The 27,394-nt window shown below is 43.0% G+C and overlaps 1 protein-coding gene across 7 annotated transcripts in view; it reads left to right on the top strand.

Moving 5' to 3' along the window:
* The window catches only part of FARP1 (FERM, ARH/RhoGEF and pleckstrin domain protein 1), a 288,608-nt gene that overhangs the window by 198,194 nt on the left and 63,020 nt on the right, over positions 1-27,394 (top strand). For all 7 annotated transcript variants that reach the window (XM_077855140.1, XM_077855134.1, XM_077855139.1 and 4 more), the window contains 7 exons: positions 9,536-9,578; positions 12,189-12,267; positions 18,867-18,964; positions 21,317-21,431; positions 22,313-22,460; positions 25,108-25,203; positions 26,618-26,781. In XM_077855140.1, the coding sequence (XP_077711266.1) occupies positions 9,536-9,578; positions 12,189-12,267; positions 18,867-18,964; positions 21,317-21,431; positions 22,313-22,460; positions 25,108-25,203; positions 26,618-26,781 (743 nt within the window). The remainder of the gene's footprint in view (positions 1-9,535; positions 9,579-12,188; positions 12,268-18,866; positions 18,965-21,316; positions 21,432-22,312; positions 22,461-25,107; positions 25,204-26,617; positions 26,782-27,394) is intronic.

The raw sequence follows: 27,394 nt of genomic DNA, 5'->3' as shown, positions 1-27,394 counted from the left end.
GTCACCATGCAGAGCAGCACTGGCATTGGATACAACAGTGGCTGTGTTAATGGCACAGTTCTCAAGAGGATGTAAAGCTCTCCTTGAGCGGAGAGCCTGGGAGGAGGATGGATCACTGGAAAAGATAAAACAATGGGTGATCTTCCATTTCTTATGCTGGGAATATACGTGGGGTTGTTTTGTTTTGTTTTGTTTTGTTTTTCAATTGCTAGACTTTTTTAAATTTTTTTTTTTCATTTATTAGGCAGAAAGAGAACCTGAGCAGGGGAGGAGCAGAGGGAGAGGGAGAAGCAGGCTTCCTGCTGAGCAGGGAGCCTGGTGAGGGGCTTGATCCCAGGACCCTGGGATCATGACCTAAGCTGAAGGCAGATGCTTAACCGACTGAGCCACCCAGGCACCCCATTTATAGACTTAAAAAAAAAGCATTAGATTTACAGAAAAATTGAAATTATTTGCCTTCCTTTTAGAAAAAAATTATATTTTACAGTGAGTGAATGGGGCAGGCAAAGGGAAAGGGAGAGAATCTCCTGCAGATTCCCTGCTGAGTGCAGAGCCTGATGCTGGGCTTGATCTCATGACCCTGAGATCATGACCTGAGCTGAAATCAAGAGTCAGACACTTAACTGAATGAGCCACCCAGGCGCCCCAGTTTGCCTTCCTTTTTGAAAGACATTTTTGCTGGGTGTAAAATTCTAGTAGGAGTTTTATTCCTTTAAGGATATTAAAAATCTTCCTCCATTGTATTCCCACTGGCATTGTTTCTGACGAGAAATCTGCTGTCCAGTTTATCTTTGTTCCTTTGTACATAATCTTTGTCTCTGTGGCTGATTTTAAGATTGCCTCTTTATTGCGGTCTTTGAGGGATCCCTGGGTGGTGCAGCGGTTTGGCGCCTGCCTTTGGCCCAGGGCGCAATCCTGGAGACCCGGGATCGAATCCCACATCGGGCTCCCGGTGCATGGAGTCTGCTTCTCCCTCTGCCAGTGTCTCTGCGCCTCTCTCTCTCTCTCTCTCTGTGACTATCATAAATAAATACAAATTAAAAAAAAAATTTATTGCAGTCTTTGAGCAATTTGATTATGATGTGCTTCCATGCTGTTCTCTTCACATTTTTTACAAGATTTTTAATTAATTAATTAAATTTTTTTTTTTTTTTTTTTTTTTTGAGAGAGAGTTCGAGAGTGAGAGCCAGGAGCAGAGGGAGAAGTAGACTCCCTCCTGAGCAGGGAGCCCAATGTGGGGCTCAATTCCAGGGCCCTGGGATCATGACCTGAGCTGAAGGCAGACAGCTAACCGACTGAGCCACCTGGGTGCCCTTTCTTCACATTTCTTTTTTTTTTTTTTAAGATTTTATTTACTTATTCATGAGAGACACACAGAGAGAGAAAGAGACAGTCAGAGAGACAAGCAGAGGGAGAAGCAGGCTCCATGCAGGGAGCCCGACGTGGGACTCGATCCTGGGTCTCCAGGATCACGCCCCAGGCCGAAGGCAGGAGCTAAACTGCTGAGCCACCCAGGCTGCCCTCTTCACATTTCTTATACTTGGAGTTTTTTGAGCTTTTTGGATCTGTGGGGTTTATAGTCTTCATTTTGGAAAAATTTCAGCCATTATTTCTTTTAATCTTTTATCTGTTTTTTTTTTTTACCCCTCCCCTGCCATCTCCTCTCCTTTGTGGCTCCAATTCCATGCATGTTAGGCTGCCCAAAGTTGTTCTACAGTTCTCTGATGCTCTGTCAATTTCTTGGTAATACCTTTCTGTTTCATTTTAAATTCTTAATATTGCTACATCTTTAAGTTCATTAGTATTTCTTGTGCAGCATCTAATCTGATTTTAATCTCGTTTAATATTTTTTGTTTTGATCTCAATACAATGTGGCTTTTGTCTCTAGAGGTTTCATCTGGGTCCTTTTTATAAATTTTGTATGTCAACTTTGAACATAGAGAATGCAGTTGTAATAATTGTCTTTATGTCCATCTCCACTAAATTCTAATATCTGTGTTCCATGTCAGATTTGATAGTTGTGTGGTTGTTATTGTTGTTGTTGTTGTTTGTCTGATTATGGCTCCTATTTGCCTGCTTCCTTATATGTTTGGTGATTTTCTTTATTGAATATCAGATTTGGAATTTTACCTTGTTGAATGCTGAATACTTTTATGTTCCTATAAATTTTTATTGAGTGTTCTGGGATGCAATTAAGTTATTTGGAAACCATTTAGTCCTTTCACATCTGGATTTTAAGACCTATTTGTTGGGACTGGTGTAGTGTATAGTACAGGGTTAATTATTCCTTATTGCTAAAGGGATGACTCTTTAGTACTTTATTCAGTGCCCCAGAATCACGAGGCCATCTGGTCTGGCTGGTGAGAATTAGTAATAATCCTGATACTGTGAGCATGAGGCCCTGGTACCTTAAGTCCTTTCATTGTTTTGTTTTGCTTTTTGTTTTTTTTTTCCTCCCTAGTCTTGGGTACTTTTCTTATAAGCTAATATTTTTTTAATACATTTTAAATTTTTTTATTAACTTTTTTTATTTATTTATGATAGTCACACAGAGAGAGAGAGAGAGAGAGGCAGAGACATAGGCAGAGGGAGAAGCAGGCACCATGCACCGGGAGCCCGACGTGGGATTCGATCCCGGGTCTCCAGGATCGCGCCCTGGGCCAAAGGCAGGCGCCAAACCGCTGCGCCACCCAGGGATCCCTCTTATAAGCTAATATTGATCAGAATTCAGTTGATTACTCTCAAAAGGAACTTTCTGTACTCTGCCAAATACTCTTCCCAGATGGAGCTTTCTACTCTCTGGTATTGCCCTGTGAACTCTCAGCCCTACCTTTTCAACTCATGGATTTTGCCAGCTTCTTCCTTCTATACTACGGCCTAAAACCTAAAGCCTAAGGCAGAAGGCTAGGGCAAGTATAGGGATCCTGAGTCTATTTTCTTGTCTCTCCTGAGCCTTCAGATCTGTTGGGGCTAAAGTATGTTTTCTGTTTTGTTTTGTTTTTTCATATAAGAAGATAAGTCTAGGTGCTGTTAATCTATTTTGACCAGAATAAAAAATGTCTAATAGGTTTAAAAAGAAAACCCTTAATAGGAAAATTACATTTAAAGAAACTATTATAAACAAAAATTCAAAGTAAAGTCATTTCTTATAGAAGTCAGCTTGCAGAAAGACTACTTGGTTGCAATGAATTCTAGACACTAGATAATTTTCTGTAACATTTTGTCTGGTTCTTCTATGGGTTATAGTTGTTGAAAATATTTTTGTTGTATGCAGTTTTGGTTTTTAAACCTGAAGAGGAGTTTTTGTTGAGTGTGTTTGCTTTTAGAGGAACAGCATATTATGTTGCAGAAAAAGCACAGGTTTGGGGTTACATGGACATGATGTTGAAGCCCAGCTGTGTGACCTTGGGCAGCTTAAAAAAGCTTTCTGAGGTTGGCTTCCTTCCTGTGTAAAATGAACACATCGTCAGGAGCATTTAATGAGACTGTATAAAGCACCTTTCTAGGGGTGCCTGGGTGGCTCAGTCTGTTAAACGTCTGCCTTCACCTCAGGTCCTGAGATTGAGTCCCAGGTCAGACTCTGTGCTCAGCAGGGCATCTGCTTCTTCCTCTCCCTCTGCCTACCCCTGTTCATTCTCTTCCTCAAATCTTTAAAAATCTAAAACAAAACAAAACACAAAAGCACCTGTCTAGTGCCTGGCAACACAGGACATGCTCAAGAAATAGTCTATTCCCAGTGCCCTGTTGTGATATCAAGTCACTGAGTCTCTTTTAGTAAGAATCTTTCCAAAAATACCTCAAATATTTTAGTTGCCTACAAAATCTCCCTAAAATGTCACTTACCAAAATAACAGAGACTGAAGATGTTTAGAGAAAGAAGAGAAACCACTTTGGGAATGATGGTTCAGCCTGCCTTACCTTTCACACCTAAGCATTAAAGTGTTTCTCCTAACACTAACATTAATAGAAAATTGGAGGAAAATAGGAAGCCTGACAGAAATGTAGGCAAATGGGAAGAAGGCGAGGCTGGAAAGCTGGGTTGAAACCAAATTGTGGAAGGTAGACTTAAGGGGCTGACTTGTGTCTCCCCAAAATTTGTATGTTGAAGCTCTACCACCCCGTACCTCAGAATAAGACCACACTTGAGGACACAACCTTTATTTCCTTTTTTAAAGATTTTATTTATTCATGAGAGACACAGGCAGAGGGAGGAGAAGCAGGCTCCATGCAGGGAACCCGATGTGGGACTCCATCCTGGGCGTCCGGGATCAGACCCTGAGCCAAAGGCAGACGCTCAACCACTGAGCCACCCAGGCATCCTATGGACACAGCCTTTAAAAGAGGTGATTAAGTTAAGTGAGAGTAGGCCCTAATCCTACTGACGGTTATCACTTCACAAAGTGGGAATTTGCAGCTACCTGAGAGACGCTGGGGGTGTGTGCACAGAGGCAGGGTCAGGAGAACATGGCCAGGAGGCAGCCATTTGCAAGTCGAGGAGGCCTCAGGGAGAAACCAAGCCCACGACCCCATGAGCCTCCAGAGCTGTGAGGAAATAAGAGCATGTTGTCCAAGCCACCTAGTCTGTGGTGGTTTGACATGGCAGCCCCAGCAACCTCTTACTAGCAGGGAAGTTCCCTGATGAATGAGTTTTACTGACTGGAGTGACATTTCTGGAAATCCATTTGTTTTAACCAAATCCCTTTATAGTCCAGTAACGTGGGCGTGTAGGTGTGCCCTGGAGACCAGCAGCATGGTTTTGGAGAGAGCAGGGATGTGTGGCTTGGGCGAAGGGGTGGGTGGTAGGGTGAGAGATAGATCTTTACAGTTGTGACCCTCTAGAGATCCATTGGCAGGGAAGGAAAGATGATGGTGCTTTTGTCGCCTTTTTAATTTGTCTGGAACTTGTTTCTGTTCTGCCTAGGTTGAGTGAACAAGTGATCTTTCTACGGTGACCTCCTTGTCTTCAGATGCTTCTCGATGGCCTTTCCTATAGAGCAAAACTTCAGTGCTTATCTCCAGTCAAGCAGCAACCTTATTTCTCTTCTTGCTCCTTCTAGCTCATCTGTTTATATAGTAGCTGAAGTTCTGCATGTGCAGCTCTTTTCTCTGAGCCCTGCATATACCACTGTAACCTGGTTCTCAGAGGCCCTGAGTTCTCCGGCTGGGTTGGCTGTGACGTGATGGATGGTTACTAGCGTGGTTACAGCAGAGCCGTACCAAACAGGCGAATTCAGGCCCGTCTGATGTTCCCGGACCTACTTGTTCTAAAACCACATGCTCAATTGGCTCCAATTAGTGCTTGTATTTGATGCTTTCCACAGAAATGCTAAAAACAGACGAGAGATGTTTTATAACAATTCATAAAATTGGCAACTACGTTGCCAGAGTGCGGTTGTTTTGTCCCGAGCGGTTTGCGGAAGTTGAGGCAGCTTCTGTGGCAGAACTGGCGATGGTGATGGTTCCCAGAGAGGGTTCCCCGAGGCTGTGGTGGCCGGACCAGCACAGGCCTGCAGGCTCGTGAGTGCTCCCTTCACAGTGCTCCCACTGGGGTTCTCCAGGTAACGTGCTGTCCCAGGCAACGCGACGACTTTAGATTCTTTCTACCTGTGTCTGTCCTGCCTCCCTCTGATTTTATAGGAGAAGCAGAGGCAGCAACAAGGAACTTCCCTATCTTCCCGACCCAGAACTGTAAACTCACACGTGTGGTTGGCCTTTCTGTCTCCCTCAGTGGAACAGCTCTTCCTTCTATTTTGGGCCATGGCCCTGGGTTTTAGGGCTATCTTCTCACATCCCTTAGGACTTTGGTTACTAACCCTTCTTGGTCATATTTGCAGTCCTGCTTTTTGGATGCACCTAGTTTCTTTTCTTTTTCTTTTTTTTTTCTTTTTTTAAGATTCTATTTATTTATTCATGACAGGCAGAAACATAGGCAGAGGAAGAAGCAGGCTCCCTGCAGAGATCCCAGAACCCCGTGATCATGGAACCCCGTGATCACGCCCTGAGCCAAAGGCAGATGCTCAACCACTGAGCCACCCAGGCATCCCTAGATGTACCCAGTATCCTGTGAAAAATGAACAAGTAGGGGTTCTTGGCCAGCTCGGTCAGTAGAGCATGTGACTTTGATCTCAGCGTTGTTGAGTTTGAGCCCTATCTTGGGTGTGGAGATTACTCTTAGAAAAAAAAGAAATAAAAATAAAAGCAAGCAATTAAACAGTGCCCTTATGTGATTCCTTACCCCCATTGCCCTGTTCTCTTGCTGCCTGCTTCACAGCCAAACTTCTTGGAAAAGCTGAGCATCCTTCCTGCCTCTTCAGCACGCACCACTTTCTGCCCCACCACTGAGCCAACTGAGAAGCCAGTATTTCAGTTCTCATCTTATTTGACCTTTCAACAGTTTTTGCTATAATTCATCCTGGAAACACTGTCCTCCCATGGCTTCTGTGATCCAACTCTCCTTTTTTTCCTTCTGTCCTTGTCTACTTCCTACCTGGCTGTTCCATGGTGGAGGGCACCATCTATGCTCGTGCATTTCATCCTCTGGACTCGATGAGGCAGTCTTACCTTCTGTGGGGTCAGAGTTGGAGGCGACTTCTGATGTGGGATGTCCTGCCCAGGCTTCACTTCTGAGCTCTGAACAAGTGCACCCCATCATTGCCATACTGTCTCTTACTCATGAAATCCAAGGGCACCTTGTAAAATCAGTGTCTAGAACCTCCATCCTGGCCTCTTCCAGAACTCCTGTCTTTGTGACTGGTGCCAGTATCTATCCAGAGGCCCTCGGCAGAAATCCTGCTGTCATTTTGGTCATTGTCTCCACACACACACCCTTGGCCACCATATCCAATCCATCAATAAATCCCTTTCGATTTTACCTCTTGAAATTTTCTTCAGTCCACCCACTTTGCCTCAACTCTGCTTCTGCTCCCCTGGTCCAAAATCACATTCTCTCTCACCTGGAACAATTGCCACAGGTCAGCCTGCATCTGCTCTGGCTCCTCTGTCCGTTCTCACAGTGCCAGATTAATCTTTTTAAAGTGCACATCTAATCGTATCAGCCCTGTGCTTATATCTAACTTTATATTGCTCTGAGGAAAAGGATGGAGAATCTCAGCATGGCCTCGGGGGAGCCTGACCCCTTCCGACCCACCAGCCTGGTTCTGCAGCTGTAGCGCTCCCCATGCACCTCCAGCATCTGGACAAAGGTTTTACCTGTGTGTTCGTCTTCTCTTCCCCTTCAGATCTCCACACACCATCATCCTCAGGGACCCATTCCTTGAACAATATAGTGTTCACATCAGGTCTCAGGAGCCTCTTACCCCCATGCCTGGGTCAGACCTCTCTGCCCCAGCCCCTAGGAGTCCTTTGTGCCTCCCTTCATTCTGTTTGTGTCAGAAAGGGTTTTTGGTCCTCGTCTCTTCCTCACTAGACCATCAGCTCCATGAAGCAGGGATCATGATAAGTTTTTCTCATCACTGGATTCCCAGAGCCTAGCATAGAAACACAGTGATTTTTGTTGTTAAATGAATTTAAAAAATTTAAGAACAGGATTTAAGTTCCAGTTCTGCACCCGGATTCTCTGGATCTCAGTTTCTTATCCCATGGAAAAACATTTGCCGCCTTACCCATCTGTTAAGAATCTTACAAAGGAAATAATAGATCTCGCAAATGATGATTGCAGTTATGAATGACTGTATTCTCCTTTTTGAATGTTGAGGTTTATGATTATCACAGTGGAGATGATCCTAAGTCAACTAATGCCGTTATTTTTTTTTAAGTTTATTTAAGTAAGTAATCTCTATATGCAACCTCGGGCTCGAGCCCACCATTCTGAGAACTCACCATCCTGAGATCAGGAGTCCTATGTTCCTCCAACTGTGCCAGCCAGATGCCCCTAACACCCTTGTTTGTTTTTCTCTTAGAGGAAAACAGCAGTAGGGGATGGGAAATACAATAATGAGAATTTCATTATGAAACCTTATTGCTTTGAAAAGGTGAATGGGGAAAGAGTAACCTGAATAAGTAGAGGCTTAACATTTTTGGTGTTTTCATTATGAGAATGCTTAGTGCTTACTTAAGCTAATTTGGATAATGGAGTAAAGCAAAAGACCGGAAATCACCCATCTTCCAACCTCTTGAACACATTTTCTTATGGATGTAAATATTCAGCAAGAACATAATTTTTAATGCCTGTGTGGTAATGTGCCCTATAGATTACTTATTTATTTAATGTTCTTATAAAAATTTTTCCACCATTAGGAATGCTAATCACAGCATGTGATTAGGATGTGAAACACATCATGTAAATCTTTGTGTACATAAATGCATAATTTACCAGAGTTTCATTCCTGATGAAAGAGTATGTGTAGGAGTGGGGTTCCTTTTTTTTTTTAAGGGTTTAGATAATTATTCCCTTAGTAGTCTCCAGGAACATACTGATTCATCTTTCCAGTGATAGTTAAGACACTACACATTGCCTGGCACCCTTGCTAAATTTGGGTATTATAAAATAGGAATGTGCATGTACATATCATCCTACTAGTGAACGTTTGGTGGGTGGAAGTGGTATTTAATATTTCAGACTTACATCTGTAGTGCAGATTGCCCCAGAATTTGACCATTTTGTCCATTAACCATTGTTACTTTTTCTCTCAGTTACCTGTTCCTCTTTGCATAGTTTGGAAGTGTTCTGTATTTCCTATCTGCTTATAAAACCCTCTTTACATTAAACACAGTAACCTTGTCTTTGTCAGATGTGCAAATAGGAGTTTCCATAGAACCCTTTCCAGATGACCACAAATTCAAAAGGAATTGAGAGAAAAGCAATGTGTGAAATGGAATAATATGGCTAAGTCATGCTTTATCCAGGAGGGCAACTGGTTGCCCTCTCTCTTAATCTTTGCCTCTTAAACTGCCTGTGTTTGAAGAGTCTGGACTTTGACGCTGGACAGACCTGGTTTCTGTCCTGGCTCTGCCAGTCTAGACAGATCATTGGCCCCCTTCAGGTCTCTGGTTACTCTTCTGAGCAACGAGAATCCTTCTGGCCCGGATTTGGGAGGTCAAAAGCTTGTGGGTGGTGCCTGGTGCAGAGGTGATGGTCTCTACATATTCCTTCCATTTCCATATCCCTCAAAGATGTGCTGTTCTGTAAATGTGTAGACACACATGTATTTTGTTTCATTAAGGAGCGTGCATATTTCACTCTGCTTGTAGCCAGACCATGTGGTCGTGCATCAGTATTTGCTGAATAGCTAACCGTGAAAGAGAAGTGCAAACAAGAGTAGAAAAACTCTTAGTTAACCATTTGAGTCTGGGAGAGACTTTAACTTTGAAGCTCAGGGATATTATCAGGAAGTTTGGATCTGTACCGTGAAAGCGGTACATGATGGAAGATACACCATCCTGCAGAAAATAGAAACAGATGGCCTCAAATATTCAAAAATATTTTTATTTTAAACAGCTCCCAGTCAAGTCTCATTTACTTGTGCTCTTTCATTGAGAATTTGTCTCAATCTGTGTTTTCTTTTGTGTTTTCTAGGTGTGGCTGGATCTCTTAAAACCTATTGTCAAGCAGATTAGAAGTAAGTATAGCCCTCACGCACATTTAACAGTGATGTGAAATATAAAGCCAGACTTTTTCCTCTTCTAGATGTCATGTGCCCTGTGGCATCCAGCACTGGTGATACAGATTCCTTTCTTTCTTTCTTTCTTTTTTTTTTTACCCCATGATTTCCTGTCATTATCCACTAATCTGTGTGCTATTAAAATGTCTCTTCTGCAATTTTAATATTTAATAACTTGGTACTCAAAACCTTGCTTAGAAAATCAAATCTCCTTTTAACAACTAGAGCATGATGTTAATCCCCAGACTAATTGAGCTTGTCTTGTCCGTGCCGGTGTTTGTTACTGTCACTTTTGAAGGGGAAGGTGGAGCCATGTATTCAAAAGATTGGTGTTAGGTGTTCTGTCCTGCTTCTTCAAAGCCTGGAAAATCAGAGTGCAAGTGCTGCGTGGAAAAAATGAGGTGCCCCAAAGTGTGTGTGTGTGTGTGTGTGTGTGTGTGTGTGTGTGTGTTCCTGAATGGCAAGAGAAGTGAAGGGAGCCTGGCTTGCATTTACGCTGTGTGCTGGAGAAGATTGAGGGGAGTAAGAAAGAAGGCTTGCTTTCTCTCTCTCTACTCACCTCAGACCAGGACTATCCCCCCCAACCCCCTCCTCCCCATCCTGCCTTCTACTTTGAGGTCAAGTTCAGAGTCAAACAAGTCATCCCCAGGGCTCTCTCACTGCGGCCACAGCAGGGGCAAGAGTCTGAGGATAGTAACAAAATCGCATTCCATTAGTTGAACAGGAAGCACCACGCCTTGCCATGATCGTTTTAAGTCTGTCTAAGAAACCCCACTGGGCCACTTCTAGCAATTTATGTGGGTGTAATAAATAGGCACACGGTGTCTGTTCGGGCCCTTCTGCATTTGAAATTGATGTTGCTCTTCTGTCATTTAAATTAAGCAATTATTGATGTTGAAAAACCACCATTGTTTTTTTTAATATTCCCCGGGGAGGCTGGCCAGCAGCTGGGCATGGGGGAGGTGGGGGACGCATTGCTGAGCCAAGCCCCCAGGCCTGATGGGGGGCGGTAGGAAGGGTCCAGGATGATGACGTGGGTCCCTGCAGTAAGTCCTGGGAAATCCTGAGTGTGGAAAGGTGTCTTTGAGCGCATTGCCAAATGCAGACAGAAGAGGTGTCTGTCGTTGGATCCACACCGAGGGGGGCTTCTTCTCCGTTTGCTGTGACTAGTTGCCTGTGAGACAAAACTGTCCTTTTACATTGAGGGGTAGCATCTTCCTAGCTTCAGTTTTTATAAAGATCTGAGTAGCTTCCTGGGATTCCTCACAGAGAGGAGAGAGGCTGGCTTTCCTGTCTTCCCCATTTTGCTGTTGTTACTTGATGATCCAGTCTTGACAGGTGAGGGGTTCTGTTAATTGCTAACATGGTCAAGGAAGAGGCGCCCAGCATCTCTGGGCTTTAATATTTCTCTGCCTTGTTTTTCCTCCTGATTTTATATATATTGCCTACATCTTCATCTTCTGTTGTTTGATAATAGAATATTTTTTGTGACAGTGTAAGGTAGAGCAAAAGATACTTTCTGCTTTTATGTAACTGCTGTTAAAATTTGGATTTCATTATGGTGCCTTCCATTTCATAGAACAAACTCATTGCTGTCATTCTTAAATGGCAGAACCTGTAAAACTGCTCTGGTATTGAGTGTGTGTGTGTGTGTGTGTGTGTGTGTGTGTATGTTGATACATAAAACAAGCTCTGATCTAGGTTACAAATTATAATCTATTTGATGTTTTATTTTCTTTTTTTTAAAGATTTTATTTATTTATTCATGAGAGACACACAGAGGGAGAGAGAGGCAGAGACACAGGCAGAGGGAGAAGCAGGCTCCCTGCAGGGAGCCTCATGGGGGGACTCATCCGGGACTCCACAGGATCACGCCCTGAGCAGAAGGCAGACACTTTAACCACTGAGCCACCCAGGCGGCCCTGATGTTTTGTTTTCATTCTGAAAAGAAAAGTTACCCATCTCCTTGATCCTCTCCCTGTCCACCCATCCTAGATCTGCTTCCCAATTTTGCCTGAACTCATCTGTATGATGGTTTATAAAGGTTCTGGCTTGCTGCCAGGGGCTGGGCCATGTCTTGTTTGTTTTCTCTCCAGAGCTCAGGGGAGCACCTGGCACATAGGTGCTCATACATATTTGATGAACACATTAACAGCTGTACCTTGTGGATGGTTTAAAATATAAAAATCGTATAAACTGATTGACATGTTCAGTTTTCCCTCAAGTTATCTGAAATAACAATGGCCAATTTGATAGATTTTTGAAGACAACTGCCTGTTTTTATGCTCTGGGTACAGTCTTTAAGAGAAAAAGTTGAATCACCTGAAATACCCTTGCCAAAGCATTATTTCATAACAGGCATCTGTGTCTCTGCAACAGGGAAGTATAAATGAGTAACTCAACTCAACCACCTTTTCAGTGACCTGGACGTCAGCAGATGTACTCTTGGCAGCTTGGAATGAGACTCCTTAGTTGCTGTAGAATCTATCCTCTGAGGTCTTTTTTTTAATTGCATTTGAAATCAATAAATGCTTTACTGCTTTTTCTCCCCCCCCCCTCCCCTTTTAGGGCCAAAGCATGTTGTTGTTAAGTTTGTGGTGAAATTCTTTCCACCTGACCACACACAACTCCAAGAAGAGCTCACAAGGTTAGTGGTTTGGAAACTGGGTATTTATTGCCATGGGGTGCCAAGGACAAGAGAAAGTTTATGTTCTCAGTTGACTGATGAAACATTGGCACAGTACTAAACTGACCAGCATCTGCACTCTGCTTCCCAGTGTAACCCTTTGCCCCCAGTTAGGCTTACAAACATGGCAAGAAAGAAAGTACCACATTTTCCTCAGAACCTGGTTTTCTTGAAAGCCACGCTGTGAAGTGAAGCAGTCTCAGAACCTCTTACTGTCCTATGTCTCCTCCTTCTCTCCATTCCTTCACAGGATGGTTTGGGGAAGTCAAACTCTGTGAAACCAAAATGTGAACTCTGTTTCTTTTTTGTTGCTGCCATGGGTGGGTGGATGTGAGCTAGTGATCAGTTTCTTTGAACGTTGGCCAAGTCAGAGAAGTGTGACCATGGAGGTGGGCCTGCCTTTGATCCCTGTGTGATAGCCTATTCACGTGTTCCCTCTGTGTCTCTGCTGATTCCCTTGTCATTGTGACTGTACTGGTTGCTCAGCCAGGGTGGTTTGAGGAGAAGGTGGTGATATACATAAGGTGGCTGGAACCAATAGGAATGCTATGTATGATAAACATCATCACCATCACTTTCTAACTTACATGACGCACATGGTATGCTAAAGGAGAACAGAGCCTAGTGGCAACGCATGAAGACAAAATGTCTCCTTTTTAAGAGTGTCCTTATGAGTGACCTACCAATCTGACCAGCCAAAGTCTTACCACATATGGCTTTCAAGCTGTAGCTGGTCAGACAAGGCCTATCCCATCCTTCTCCTCCCTCTTGGTACAGAGCACAGTATCTTGGGTGGTTGACCATCATTTGGCAAAGGGATGAAGACATTCTGTCAGCACTACTTTCAAGGTGGACACTGTGTGCAAGCATTGTTCCAGGCCCTGGGAGTACAGTGGTGAAGACAAGCCTGACTCTTATGGAAGTGGACAAAATGATTAAATAAACAAGAAAAAATATCAGATGATGCTAATTAAGGAGGAGGATATGAGAGAAGTTGACCATGTGATGACTTTAGATGGGTTAGTCTGGAGTGTCTCTGAGGAAACAGTGAGAATCTGTCCATCCTTTTCGGAGGAAGAGCTTTCTAGGTAGAAGGAACAGTTGGACAGCACTCACACGAACAGGCTCCCAATGCTCAGATACCGTTGACCCTTGAACAGTTCACAAAGAGGAGAGGCAGCTGGGCTGCTTACAGCCAACACACATTAGACGAGTCAACGACAGTGGAGTCTTCCTGTGGTGTCATTGCTGGGGCTACCGTGTCTCGGTCTCTTGTTGGAATGCACATTGCTCAAAGCTTGGCATACTGACGTAGATCTAAAGGCGAATCCAGCTGCATGTCACTGGACCTTTCTGCTGCTTAGGAAGTTGGTGGCAGAAATCCTTGGTTTTCCCCCTTCCCATTCTACTTTGCTTTGAGTTTTGCACCTTTTCAGTGTTTGTGAATCATTATCCCTAGAGGTTTGTAGTTTCCTGCCATACTGGTTTTTGTTATAAAATTCCATACACCTTGTGCCCATTACCCAAGTGCCCCTGGTATGTTGCCAACTACTCTGTCTGACCTGATAAATTCTCCAGTGACACAGGCTCGGCTGGATGTGGCAGCTTTGGGGTGTTGTCGTCTTTGTTTTCTGGCTCCCAGTGTTAACTGACATCTTGAAAGCCTTTTTCAAGGAGAGAATCCATTTGACACAAGGGTGAATAAAATCAATATGAAATTTAGAAGCTCTCCATTGCTTTTGACTTTGTCACAAGGTATAGTGGGAAGGGGACCTTCCAGATCCAGTGTGTTGCCTCCCTCATTCTCAGATTCCTGTGTAAGCAGAAATTTAATGAGGTGACCGTTGAGATACCAGGCACTTTTCTGTAGCAGCTAGGGAATGAGGGAGGGCTTGGGAGAAACTGTATGGACGGCACTTTAGGCGAGTGATGTAGGGACAACGTGGCTATGGAGGTGGGCCTGCGGGTTAGCAGACTCTGAGTAACTCCAGTTTTGCAGTTAATTCTTGGGGCCTTAGGAATAGGTTTCAGCTTCCCATTTATATAGATAGAAGATTAAATCACACTTCGCTGCTAATTCCTTTCTATTTATTGAACCTTATGTTTTGGGGACACTGTATCCTGTTGCCACCAGGGCCGAGGCCTCTAGAAAGAGAAAAGTAGATGTGGGTTTGAAACAGTGATGGGGAGGGATCTTTAGGGAAGTTACCAGGTTTTCTTATTGCAGAGTTCCAAGCCACTCTTGCAGAGCTGACGAGTTTCAGCACGCTTTGCTCTGGGCGTCCTGTCTTCAGTTGGATCCAGTTTCTCCTTGGCTGTGTTCTTCTCAGAGATGGGGAGATCTGTCAAAAGTTGCTGCTGAATCTTCAAGGGCCTGCTCAAGGGTCTCCTTAGGCTGGCATAGAAATTGTCAATTACTTTCCCTCGAATAAGGAAAGAAAGATCAAGACCTCCCAAATGAAATAAAATAGACACGTTTAAAGCAAGGCATCAGATTGGTGTGATTTGCAACACTTGCTGTCTCCGGAAGCCAGAAGCCCTCTTGATTGGCCCTGCCACCATCATCCCCTTCTCCAGACGTGCACCCTTCTGCCAAGGACCCGCTCTGTTTGGAACACTTTGCATTTTCATCATTTGCCAGTTTAATTTTATTTCGTGCCTGCTGAGTTCAACCTAGCCTTTAGCTCCTGTGGATTTCATTGGGATCACTGCAGTGTAGAGTGTGAAGGGTGTTGATGTATCTCTAAAGTTAGCACTGCAGCTAGCTTGTGCGATTTACAGCTGTCCTTAAGAAGTCAACAGTCAGGACCCAGGAAGGTCATTCTCATATTACAAGGGCCTCAGAAGAGGAAGACTCAGCAGGAGGAGGGAGTGACACGTTCATCCTGCAGTCTTCAAAATGCCTAAATGTAGGAGCTTCCAGAAGCCAATGGTGCATTGGAGCCCACATGAGACCATCACCAAAGTCCCCAAAGCCTGTCAGACTCCGACCATTCATCCGTCCCTGAACATTTCCCCGCAAACACAGACCTCGAGTTTGAACTGGTGGATGGTAAAAAATTCAGAATGTAATGCTTTTATGCCTTCTGCTTATTTTAAAAATTAACCAGATAGAGGATTCAAGGCCATGGGGCTGAGAAGTATTAGGTTCAAAAAATCGTCACCTCTGCCTAAACGAGAAAGATGATTTGTGCTGCCTCTTCCTTTGGAAACCTGTATGTTGATGTTTTGGTTCTTTTATATTCTCTGCTTTTCTTCCCTTTGACTTCCCAGAGACACAGATCGTGAGAGTAAGAATATATGTCAGGGGTGGGGGGAGGGTGTGCTGGGTAAAGATTAAATGTTATCAACTGGTGGATCTGGGGGTGTTTTTCATTTTGTTTTTTTTGGGGGAGAACTGGTTACAAAATTGTCTCTAGTTTTTTAGTTCTTAATGGAATTTCCTAAGTAATTTAAAGGGGATTCATTTTTCTTTTCTCTTTTTAAAAATTTTACTAAGTCTACCTGCCCCCCCAAAGTGGGGCTTAAAGTCATGATCCTGAGATCAAGAGTCACATGCTCTACTGACTGAGCCAGCTAGGCATTCCTAGTTTTTCATTTATAAGAGAAAAATTGCTAACATTTATTGAATATTTTTGTTTAGGCACTGAGCTTTCCATGGGTTACTTCACTTAATTTTTATTGAAACCTCTGTGGTTGATCTTATTAAAAGGCTTCCTTTTTAAAAATTAAAAGTAACCTTTCATTATTACAAAAAGAACAGATGCACATGGTAGAAAGTTAGAACATACAGATAAGCAAGAATAAGAAAGTAAAATACTGTATTCCTGTGGCCCAGAGGTGACCATTAGGTAATACATTAGGGTGCTATCCTTTGATTTTTCTCTATGCATCCATATATACTTTTCATTTCACCTTGGCCATACTCAGATTTCCCTGTCTGTCCGATAAACATCATTTGTATCTGCTCATCTAGAAGGAGATTTGCTGTAGGACCACAGTTGCACTTGGTTATATCCTTGAGACCTCATTTTAATCTAGCAGAGTTCCTCCTTTTTCTTCCTTCATGATCCCACCTGGTTGAAGAAACTGGACTGGCTTCACTATAAAATATCCCACCTCTCAATCTTGTCAGATTGCTTCCTCATGGTGTCATTTAGCTCCGTCATCTCTCCTCTGTCATCTTTCAAAAAAAAAAAACACTGGAAGGTAATTCTATAGACTTGATGGATATAAGTTGAACATTTTGGGCTAGAATCCATCAGTACTGATGTTGTGTGCTTCCCATTTCATTAATGATGCTAATATTCATCACTGAATTAGGGTGGTGATGTTCCAATCATGCCACTGCGGAGCCAAGTCCCATTACTTTGTCTATATTTAGACGCTTGTCTCCTGAATGGTTTTTACACCAGTTAACAGTCTTTGCCAGAGTCTAATCTCTTTAGAGGTTGTAGAATGAGGATTCTTGCTGTTATTAGTTACTAGCTGTAAGGAACTTTGCCTCATCTACTTGGGTTTTCTGGATATCCTGAAATGCCTCTCCTATTGGAGAGGCAGAGTCTATGCTCAATTTTTTGCCCCAGGTTATCAAGAATTGCTTTAATAGTCTCCTCCAAGGGTGATGCATTCAGTTTTCCCCGCTTTCTCTTTGTTTCTTTTGTTTTTAAAGATTTTATTTATTTATTCACGAGACACACAAAGACACAGAAACCTAGGCAGAGGGAGAAGCAGGCTTCCCATTGTGGAACTCTATCCTAGGACCCAGGATCACACCCTAAGCCAAAGGCAGATGCTCAGCCACTGAGCCATCCAGGCAGGCATCCCTCCTGCTTTTCGTTTGAATACTGAAATGGACTCATGAATTTTCATTAATTCCATGTGTTTGGATTCACTTTACTTTTTTTTAAATTTTTTTTTGGATTCACTTTAATTATTCTTGTTGATACTCAAGTTGCTACAGCATTGAGCGGTAGACACCTCCTTGAGATGTCTCTTTTGCCTTTAAAAAAAAAAGATTATTTATTTATTTGAGAGACGAACAGAAATGAGGTGGGGTAGGGGCGGAGGGAGGGAGGGAGGGAGGGAGGGAGATAAACCTCAAGCAGACTCCCCGCTGAGTGTGGACCACTCCCCTATGTGGGGCTAGATCCCAGGACCCTGAGACTATAACTATAACCTGACCTGAAACCAAGCTCAGTTGACTGAGCCATCCTTGTGCCTCTCTTTTGCCTTTTAAATACAATCCATTTATATTTCTTTTTTTTTTAATTATTTTAAAAGATTTTATTTATTTATTCATGAGTGACAGAGAGAGAGAGGCAGAGACACAAGCAGAGGGAGAAGCAGGCTCCATGCAGGGAGCCTGACATGGGACTTGATCCCAGGTCTCCAGGATCAGACCCTGGGCTGAAGGCAGCGCTAAACTGCTGAGCTACCTGGGCTGCCCCTATTTCTTTCTTTTTTTTCTCTTTAATATTTTATTTATTTATTAGAGACACAGAGAGAGAGAGAGAGAGAGAGAGAGGCAGAGGGAGAAGCAGGCTCCATGCAGGGAGCACGATGTGGGACTCGATCCTGGGACTCCAGGATCACGCCCTGAGCCAAATGGCACACGCATTTAACTGCTGAGCTACCCAGGCATCCCAGCAAATATCTTTCTAAAAATGTAGGAGTTCATATTGATTTTTTTTTTAAACCCATTCTTACATTGCACTGTTTTTATTTAATTTCTTTGACTTATAAATGCCTCTTTTCTCTTTCACCAAAAATGTTTACTTGCTTTATTCTGCAATATAAAAATAGCTTTAAAATTAATTTTTTACAGATCTGGTAACTGAGGCTTTTGGAAGAACCTAAGTGAATATTATACCACAAAGATAATCTCATCTCTCCAATTCCCTCGGCAAAAAAGCTCTCCCTAGCCTTAATAAACTACTGTTATTATCTGAGCCCTAAAGTTATTTTTTGTATATTTGATCTGTGAAAAGAAATGTAAATGTTAGTTACACCCTGCAAAAGTTATATATAGAGAGACTAAAAATATAGTCTTAGATTTTTATTTTTTCTTTAAGATTTTATTTATTTATTTGAGAGTGTGAGCACAAGCAGGGGGAGCAGGAGGAGCAGAGGGACCAGCAAACTCCCTGCTGAGCAGGGAGCCTGGCTTGGGGCTTGATCTCAGGACCCCAGGATCGTGATCTGTGCCAAAGGCAGATGGTTAACCAACTGAGCCACCCACGTGCCCCTAGTCTTAGATTTTTAAATGGAAAGATGGAGCGTAGAATAAAATGTATTACTCATTGCGTGAAAAGGTTTTAGAGCATGTTTCTGGGTCCTTCTGGCAACCGGTGCATGTTGACCTCGAGGTTGGTAGCACTGGGAGTTCATCCTGGCCGGTGCAGACTTTGTTTTCCTTGGTCTGTGTACCTTTCTCTAGTTCCTCACAGTGTGGACAGGTTGTCAGAAGTGAGCCTGACTTTGACCCCACACCTCCTGCCCTCTTTGCAGGACTCTTGACTGAAGGTCTGTGACGCTGGTCTCTGTATTTGTGTTCGCAGGTACCTGTTTGCTCTGCAGGTGAAGCAGGACCTGGCTCAAGGCAGGCTGACCTGCAACGACACGAGCGCGGCTCTCTTGATCTCACACATTGTACAGTGTAAGTTCTGTCCGTTTCTCTTTTGAGGTCCTGTTGGAGATAACCGTGATCTGATTTTTGGGGAATAACCACATCTATTGAACACAGTAATTATATCTTTGTGTTATTTTGCTGTTAGCTTGAGTGCCAATGGATTGAAGACAGTACTCCTCAAACGCAATAGGTCTACCTACCACCACCACCCCTACCCAATATTGGCCTGTGAATTCTGTGTTCAGTGTCTACTTTTATTTTTCTTTTCTAAAGATCTATTTGAGAGAGAGAGAAGGGGGGAGGGACAAAGGAAGAGGGAGAGAGAGAATCTCAAGCAGACTCCTTGCTCAGCAGAGCTTAACATGGGGCTCAGTTGTACAACCCATGAGGTCATGACCTGAACCAAAACCAAGAGTTGGATGCTCAGCTGACTATACCACCCAGGTGCCCCTCTTTTCAAGGACTAGTATGCAATTGTTGATAATCTCAGTTGACTTAGAGGAGAAGCTTGGACAGATGATGTCCAGGTAAATTAAATTTGTTCTGTTCTGTTCTTGGACTTTTTTTTTTTCTTGGACTTAATACCCATTATTGAATGTGGCACATTAGCCTTAAGACATAAAACCATCAACGATGGCACTTTCTGTATTCTATAGAGTTCAGTAAACACCAAGACACATGAAGCTGTACTGAGTCCTAGTGATGCTTGAAACTGGATATTTTAACTTTCTTAATCTAGGAGTGCTCATTCTAAGGCTTACTGATAACTCAGCTGGGCATTTTCTTTTTTCCATCTTTGCTAAGGTAGAAGTTACTTGAAATGGAATATACACATTAGCACTAGTATAAAACAAACTGTGCTGTCCTGTCATTTAAAAATTGCTCTTGGGACGCCTGGCTGGCTCAGTGGTTGAGCGTCTGTCTTCGGCTCAGGTCGTGATCCCAGAGTCTTGGAATCGAGTCTCGCATTGGGCTCCCCATAGGGACCCTGCTTCTCCCTCTGCCTATGTCCCTGCCTCTCTCTCTCTTTCTCTCTCTCTCTCTCATAAATAGTAAGTAAGTAAGTAAATAAATAAATAAATAAAATCTTAAAAAAACAAATAAAAACTTCTCTTGTATCTAGAGTAGACTCCTATAATCAGCCTATTTGAATAACTGCCCAGGTAACAAGATTTCCAACAGTTTGCAGAAAGCGTCACTCCTAGTGGTTAATAAATGACTTAACCTAATATGATGAGGTATTCCTTGAGCCCATGCTTATCTTCTCTTTTATATATGGGCCTTACTGCAGATCTACTAGACTTAGGAAGTAATATTATTGATTTGTCATAGCAGCAGGAGGCTAGAAAATGATTGATTCTTCCACTGGCCCAGCTGGAGCCAGATGAGTTGGCACTGTTTTGTGCAGAGCAAATATTCTCAGTGGGTGTGATTTAGAGGAACATATAGGCCATATCCTGCATGATTACTGGAGGTGCATTGCCCAAAGTGTGACAAGCTGCTTCACAGGACAAAATGAAAGGTAGGTTTCTTAGCAACTGTTCACTAGCTTTTACTCAAAACAGCTGGGCTCTGGTCATTAGGCTACTTTTTATTAAGCTTGTTACACAGACCATATGATTCAAAGAAAAAGACATGCTGTCCCAGGGGTATTAAATTGGTATAAACTGAGCCAGAGCTTGTGTTGTTAAGGCACAATTATTACTTTAAAGGTCTGTCCTTTAGATTTCCAGATCACAGCAATTTGGGGACTCTGTAGAGGTTACGTGAGAAAAATATACCTCCTAGTCCTCGTAGATGAAAAATAAATAAGAATCTGCAGCCTGGCCAGTCATTGCTGACTCTAGGACTTTAAGAAACTTAATAAACTTTGTTTTATGTTACCAAATTACATCATGTATATTTATGCCTATTTACTATCGGCTTTTCTCTACATGAGAAAGCATTTGGGGTTTGCACTAATAATTATTATATACAAGAGTTTCAAAAGTTAATATTGTAAAATTTGAAATTCTGGGACTTCTTTAGAAGTCATAAGGTCATAATCCACATGTCTAGAATTCACTGCCTAGAACAGAAGTACTCCTGGTTGGGTGGGGAGGAAGGAACATGGATGGATGAAGATAGATGGACGCTGAAGTTTTATTTCCAGCTGGTAGAGATGACAAAGAGGGGGAACCATCCTTTCATGTTGGTACAGTTGTTAAATATGTCCTCACAGGATGTCTTCTGACATCCAGCCCTGACGATACACAAGGCTGGGATCACCTTGTCTGCTGCCTTCTGGTTTGCTAGCTGGGGAATGTTCCATGGGGAATGTAATAGATTATGAAGTATTAATCATTTGTGGCTGGGTTTTCTTCTTCTGTTTCTTGGTAGCCGAGATTGGGGATTTTGATGAAGCATCAGACAGAGAGCATTTAGCAAAAAACAAGTACATACCTCAGCAAGATGCGCTAGAAGACAAAATCGTGGAGTTTCACCACAACCACATGTAAGTCCCACTGGGCGCCTCATGTTCCCTTTGGGGTGTTTCTGTCCTTCAAGCGTAGGTGGGTGTACACACACACGCCCAGTAGCTATTGGGACGAAACATGCAAAGGGTGAGAGAGAAGACCACAGAGGTTCATGGGAGTGTTGTTACTCACCTTGGATTCTTCAGACCCCGGTTATCCACTTAGGACCAGAGCTCCATGGTCCTTCTTGATTTCCTGTCCTACTGGAGTAGGCCTGGGGTGTAGGACACCGTGCTATGGAAATAAAGAAAGTGTATAAGATCAATTAACAGGAAATCTAGAAAGTGATATGGTCAGCTAGGGGCCAAGTAGGAATGTTACAAAAATCTAGAGTCTTTGTATCTTCTCCATTTGGGTGGTTTTTTGTTTTGGGTTTTTTTTGTTGTTGTTTGTTTTGTTTTTTGTGATCACTAAAATAATCTTTCAAAAGATGCTCTGTGCCTGTTGTTTTGTTGCTTTGTTTAAGGAGGGTACTTGAGCTTTGATGATAGTATGCCAGTGTTGCCTTGAACCTTGCTTCCAAGTGTAGGCCCATTGTAAGTGACTAAAAACGTGTTTTAACACAGTGGTGTTTTGCTTTTATGTGACCTTAAAGGGAACTCTTTGAGATTCCAAAAAAACTGGGCAAATGTGAGCTAGACTTTTAGGGTTTTGTGTTACACAGGCAATAGGGCTTTTGTCCTCGTTGCTAGACTTTTGGTGATAATGAATAGGAGGTTGGGTGTCATCTGATCAGATAGCTCCATTGTTTGTGATGAAATGCCTTTTTATTTCCCAAGAGAAGTTGCTTAATCTCGAATTAATAGACACAGGGAATTCAAATCTCCTGGCCTTTCTCTTTAATTTTTTGTTTTGTCAGTGGACAAACACCAGCAGAATCAGATTTCCAACTTCTGGAGATTGCCCGTAGGCTGGAGATGTATGGGATCCGGTTGCACCCAGCTAAGGACAGGGAAGGCACCAAGATCAACCTGGCTGTTGCCAACACGGGAATTCTAGTGTTTCAGGTAAGAGCGTGTAGAACACAACTCCGTTCTCTTGGTGACGGAAAGATCAGAGTTGGCCCTTCAGCTCTGATTCCGTGTTGGGTGGGCCAGGTGAAGACCTCTATAGTTAATTTTAGGTGAACAGGGGAAAGACTATAACCTCATCTCAGGGTTTCTAATTCTCTCCAGGCCCTGAGCGTCCAGATTCTAGTTCATTTGCCCTTGCTCTGGTTGGGAGAATGCACAATTCAAGATTCGCTTGTGTTTATTGACTCTGTAGGATCACAGAAATCTTTATCAGTGGACCTGTGCTCAGAACACAGGATGGTAAAATCAGGATTTCAGATCCCCCAAAATAAACACTTTCTTCATACTGGCACGTGATACCCATGTCATTTCCTCCCTCCCCCCGCCCCCGGCCTTTTTTTTTAACCTATTGAGATTTTTAGTTGTTTTTTTGTTTTTTTTTATTTTTGTTTTTGTTTTTTTTTTTACCAAATTTAGGGATTTTTAAACCTAATTTAGGTTTTCCCTGAGTCAGCTGGTTTGTGACTTCAGCTATACATAACTTAAAAATGTAACTTGTATCTTTTAAGATTGAGCGGTTTTATAAACTCCTAAAAGCCAGATGCTATCGTAAGTCTGTAGCAAAACATTGCACTTGAATCCTAACCTGTGTTTTACTTAAAGACATAATTTTCTGTACTCTGAAATGTGTTCTCTCTTGATCACACTGCTATTGTACTGTTCTCTTGATCAGTGCTGCTTTTTATCTCTTAGCAGCTTTGTTGAGGTATTGTGGACCGTAGAGTAAAATTTAAAGTATCCATTTTCCTTAGTTCATATATATGTGTATATATATATGTATATGTCCTGAAGCCATCAATAAAATCAAGACCCTGAACATATTCATCACCCCCCCAAAAGCTTCCTCAGTGTTTTTCTTTTAAACAAAAGCAAGTCATCTGTGCTTTGATATCTTTTCTTTTTTATCATTTTTTAAAATTTAAATTTAGTCAGGTAACATATAGTGTATTGTTAGTTTCAGAGGTAGAGCTAAGTGACCAGTTGTATATAAACTCAGTGCTCATCACGGCATGTGCCCTCCTTTCATGCCTCTCACCCAGTTACCCCGTCACCCACCCCAACTCCCCCAGCAACCCTCAGTTTGTTCCCTTTGATTAAGACTCTCTTATGGTTTGTCTCCCTCTCTGATTTCATTGTGCTTTGGTTCAAAGGGATACCGAGAAAGTGCCTGCCTTTTAAATAGGGTCATTTTCACCAGTTTTGAAGGTGTAAATATGTACATAATCTAAAATACTTTTTTAAGCTCTGCCAGGTTTGGTTCTGTCTCCCCCTTCCTGTTTTACCAAAATAGTCCCAGTGCTTCTCTGCTCCAGTATCAGATGTTTACGACGGACGTGAATTATCACAGAATCCTGTCCCAAGAGGAGTCAAGGTTGGGTTTCATGTGGGAAAGTAAGAAGGGAAGGTTTGAAAGCAGGATGGTATTGGAGGCGGTGACCGCTCTTCACAGTGTTTGACCTGCTGAAATAACCTAAGGAGTATTTGATGAGTAAAATGACCATGAGCCAGATAGAGTTTTCGGTCCTACCCTGAAATTTTTAAAATCGGAAGCTTTAGACATTTCTAAAAATCATAAAGGGGGGAAAAAGAAGTGCCTTAGAATTGAATTAATTTGCTTTGATTATATGTGATACAATCTAAATATTGAGAATTGCTCAGTTATTTAATCATGTACAGAGGCTGTATCTTGGAATTAATCTTCTTGCCAGTGCCTAATTGTTTCATTCCTACCAATTTAAATAAACGGTTCTGGTGTTCGAGCAGACTCCGGAGGAATTCTAATTTTAGTTGAGATGACAGGACAGATGGGAGCTAGTAACTGGCAGCTTCCTCTTGCTTCTCCATCACCCTGTCTCTCCACACCTGTCTTTCAAAGATGAAGATGTGTCCTTTCCTGAGACTGTTCTCTGGTCTAGAAGACACACCACAGGCCAGGCCTCCCCTCCCCATCCTTCTTGGATGTAGTTGGCATCCTGCTGGGCATGGGAGCCAGACCAGTGTGCGCAGTGGGGGTTGATTGCTAACCTGCGGGTTGCATTTACGGAGATTAACAATTAGCTGCTGGTTAAGGGAATCTCGGGATTCTCATTCTACCACATGAACTGTGTGATTTTGGGCACGTTAAAATCTACCCATGCAGCAGTCTCCACATCTGTAAGAGAAAGATAATAAACTCATCTCACTGAGTTTTGTATAAGGTTTGATAAGATAAGGCCTGTAAAGTCCTGATGGAGTGCTTGGTACTCTGGAAGTGATGGTCACTAATTATTGTGCTGGTTGTCATGGTTTTTATTGTTGTTTTTTTTTTTTTTTTTTTTTTAAATCTTTTGGTTTATCCTTCCCTTGGCCAGCTGCTCCTTTCCCTGGAGGCAAACTTCGTTTGAATGCCAAATCATATAATTAGTGAAAAATAATGCTCCAGAAACAGGCATCAGCCACAGCAGCAGCAAATCCTGAGAATTCTCTAGCAGAAGGCGTTCTTCTCGAGCATTCCAATGGCAGGTCCCCATACGCAAGGCAGACCAAAACCCCATGTTGCTTATTAAGCATTTCCTGACTCACTGGCTGATACCTTTCTCAGGGTTTCACTAAGATCAACGCCTTCAATTGGGCCAAAGTGCGGAAGCTGAGCTTCAAGAGGAAGCGCTTTCTCATCAAGCTCCGCCCGGATGCGAACGTAAGTGGATTGGGGGGTGGGGAGGCTGGAGACCAGACCAGACCACCCAGTGACCCTGGGGAGTGGAGGGGCTCTGCTAGGGCACAGGCTGGAACTGCGGCCAGCACTGTGCAGGTGTCTGAGGGTCTGTACCAGAGGCGTACCCAGATGCTCAATAGCCATGTTGTCACCTGGGTGAACAGAGCCCCTTTGGGTAGACAGCCTGACCCATGAGTTGCTAGGGCTCCAGCCTCCAGGTCACCTCCTCAAGACCCCACTCAGCATCCACCAGATCCGGGGCATACCCTTGCCCACATGGGCCTCCAGCTGGCCCCAGTTTTCATGTCCCTACTCTTGTCCCTAAACCTCCGATAGCACCACCCACTTCCTGCAGAACTCCTCGAAGATGTCACTCACCCCAGGACCAGGTCAGGGAAAGAAGGAGCATCTCCTTCCCCTGCTGGAAATGGCAGTGGAGGACATGGATGATAGATCCTGATGTCTCCAAGCAGAACTTGAAGATCGTTTCTTTACCATGGAATGAAAGATGACAAATGGCCATCTAGGCTTATCGTTCAGCCACAGAACACATTAAATCAGCTTTTATGGCCAGACCTGGGAAGCAGCCACCCACTAGAAGTTGTTTTTCTGTGGGAAAATGCTTTTTGAGTTCCAGAAGGCTACTTACCAACATAGAATTGCGGCACACTTGTTTGTAAGTTGGGACTGCCCAGAGCTGTGAGAGCCCGCAAAATAGTTGGAATGGCTAGGAACATTCAGGACTGTGGGGAGTCCTGTTTATAAAATATGGCCACTGACATTGAGAGCATTCGGTCGGGGAATAGGAAAATGACACTCTCGGCTTTCCAGAATCAACGGACATGATTTTTTTCAGACTTGAGTGTGACACTTCATGCTCCACCAAAAGAAATGTTCATTTCTTATATGGTCCCTGGGGCCACCTGGAGGCTTGAGCCATATGTTGCTCAACAGAGAAAAGACTGAGACCAATATGCAAAGTTGGCATGAACCTTCAGGGAGAACATAGAAGTATGTTTCAGTTATTTTCAGGAGGTAAAAAAGGGATTGTAGTATTTGGATTTTTTTTTAAAGAAGGAAATGTAGGCCACATACACAAAATCTGTTTATGAATTCTGTCAAAAGAAGTGTTCTGACTTCTAAGTATTCCTGTTTTCTTTAGTTCCTTTAAGGAATTCTGGGGGAGGGAGGGAATGGTTGAGTGGTGACTGTATTTTATCATTAGCAACAACTGTATTTTACTAAATAGGTGAATTTATGGTCCTGCTAGATAATAAAATACACAACTGAAATTTTATTGGACATATTTATTTTCTGTCCCCTTTCACATTGTTTTGCCCAGTGTCCATGGGTAATGGGGGGAAAAAAACCACAAAGTGGTATTTTCTCTTTTTAGAGCTCATACCAGGACACCTTGGAATTTCTGATGGCCAGTCGGGATTTTTGCAAGTCCTTCTGGAAAATCTGTGTTGAACATCATGCCTTTTTTAGACTTTTCGAAGAGCCCAAACCAAAGCCAAAGCCTGTTCTCTTTAGTCGAGGGTCATCGTTTCGGTTCAGGTAAGGATTCCATGTCACACCCCTGCAGTTTGCCATGGGAACATTTGTCCTGAGACCAGCTGTTTCCTGCTGCCTGTGATCACTCCTGCATGGTACAGTGGGCTGATAAGAGGAAAGCCAACTTCCAGGAGCTCTGGCTGCTGGGGTGATGGCGTGATCAGTCTGGGAGGCTCCTGGCAACCCCTCGCTTGTGTTTGAACTAACATCAGCCAAGAGACAGTCCAGTCCACCTGGCCACAACATACTCCTGACAGGACTCTCTAATCCAGAAAAGATTTTCCTTCTCTGTAGAAGCAAGTGTCTCATTAACATTTGGTGTAGCCTCCGAGAATGCTGCATAGATTTGCACATCATTAGTTCACTGTCTCACTTTTTTTTTTTTTTTTTAAGATTTTTTTATTCATTTGAGAGAGAGAGTACACATAGGGGCAGAAGGAGAGGGAGAAGCAGACTCTCTGCTGAGCAGGGGGCCCTATGTGGGACTCCATCACAGGACCTGGAGATCATGACCTGAGCTGAAAGCAGATGCTTAACCATCTGAGCCACCCAGGCACCCCTCACTTCTTCTTTTAGCAAACATTTGAGTGTCTTCTGCATATCAAGGCCTAGTCTA

This window comes from Canis aureus, chromosome 17, assembly GCF_053574225.1.
Source record: "Canis aureus isolate CA01 chromosome 17, VMU_Caureus_v.1.0, whole genome shotgun sequence".
Lineage (NCBI taxonomy): Eukaryota > Metazoa > Chordata > Mammalia > Carnivora > Canidae > Canis > Canis aureus.
Note: the sequence above shows the minus strand (reverse complement) of the source record. Positions and strands in the feature narration are given on the sequence as shown.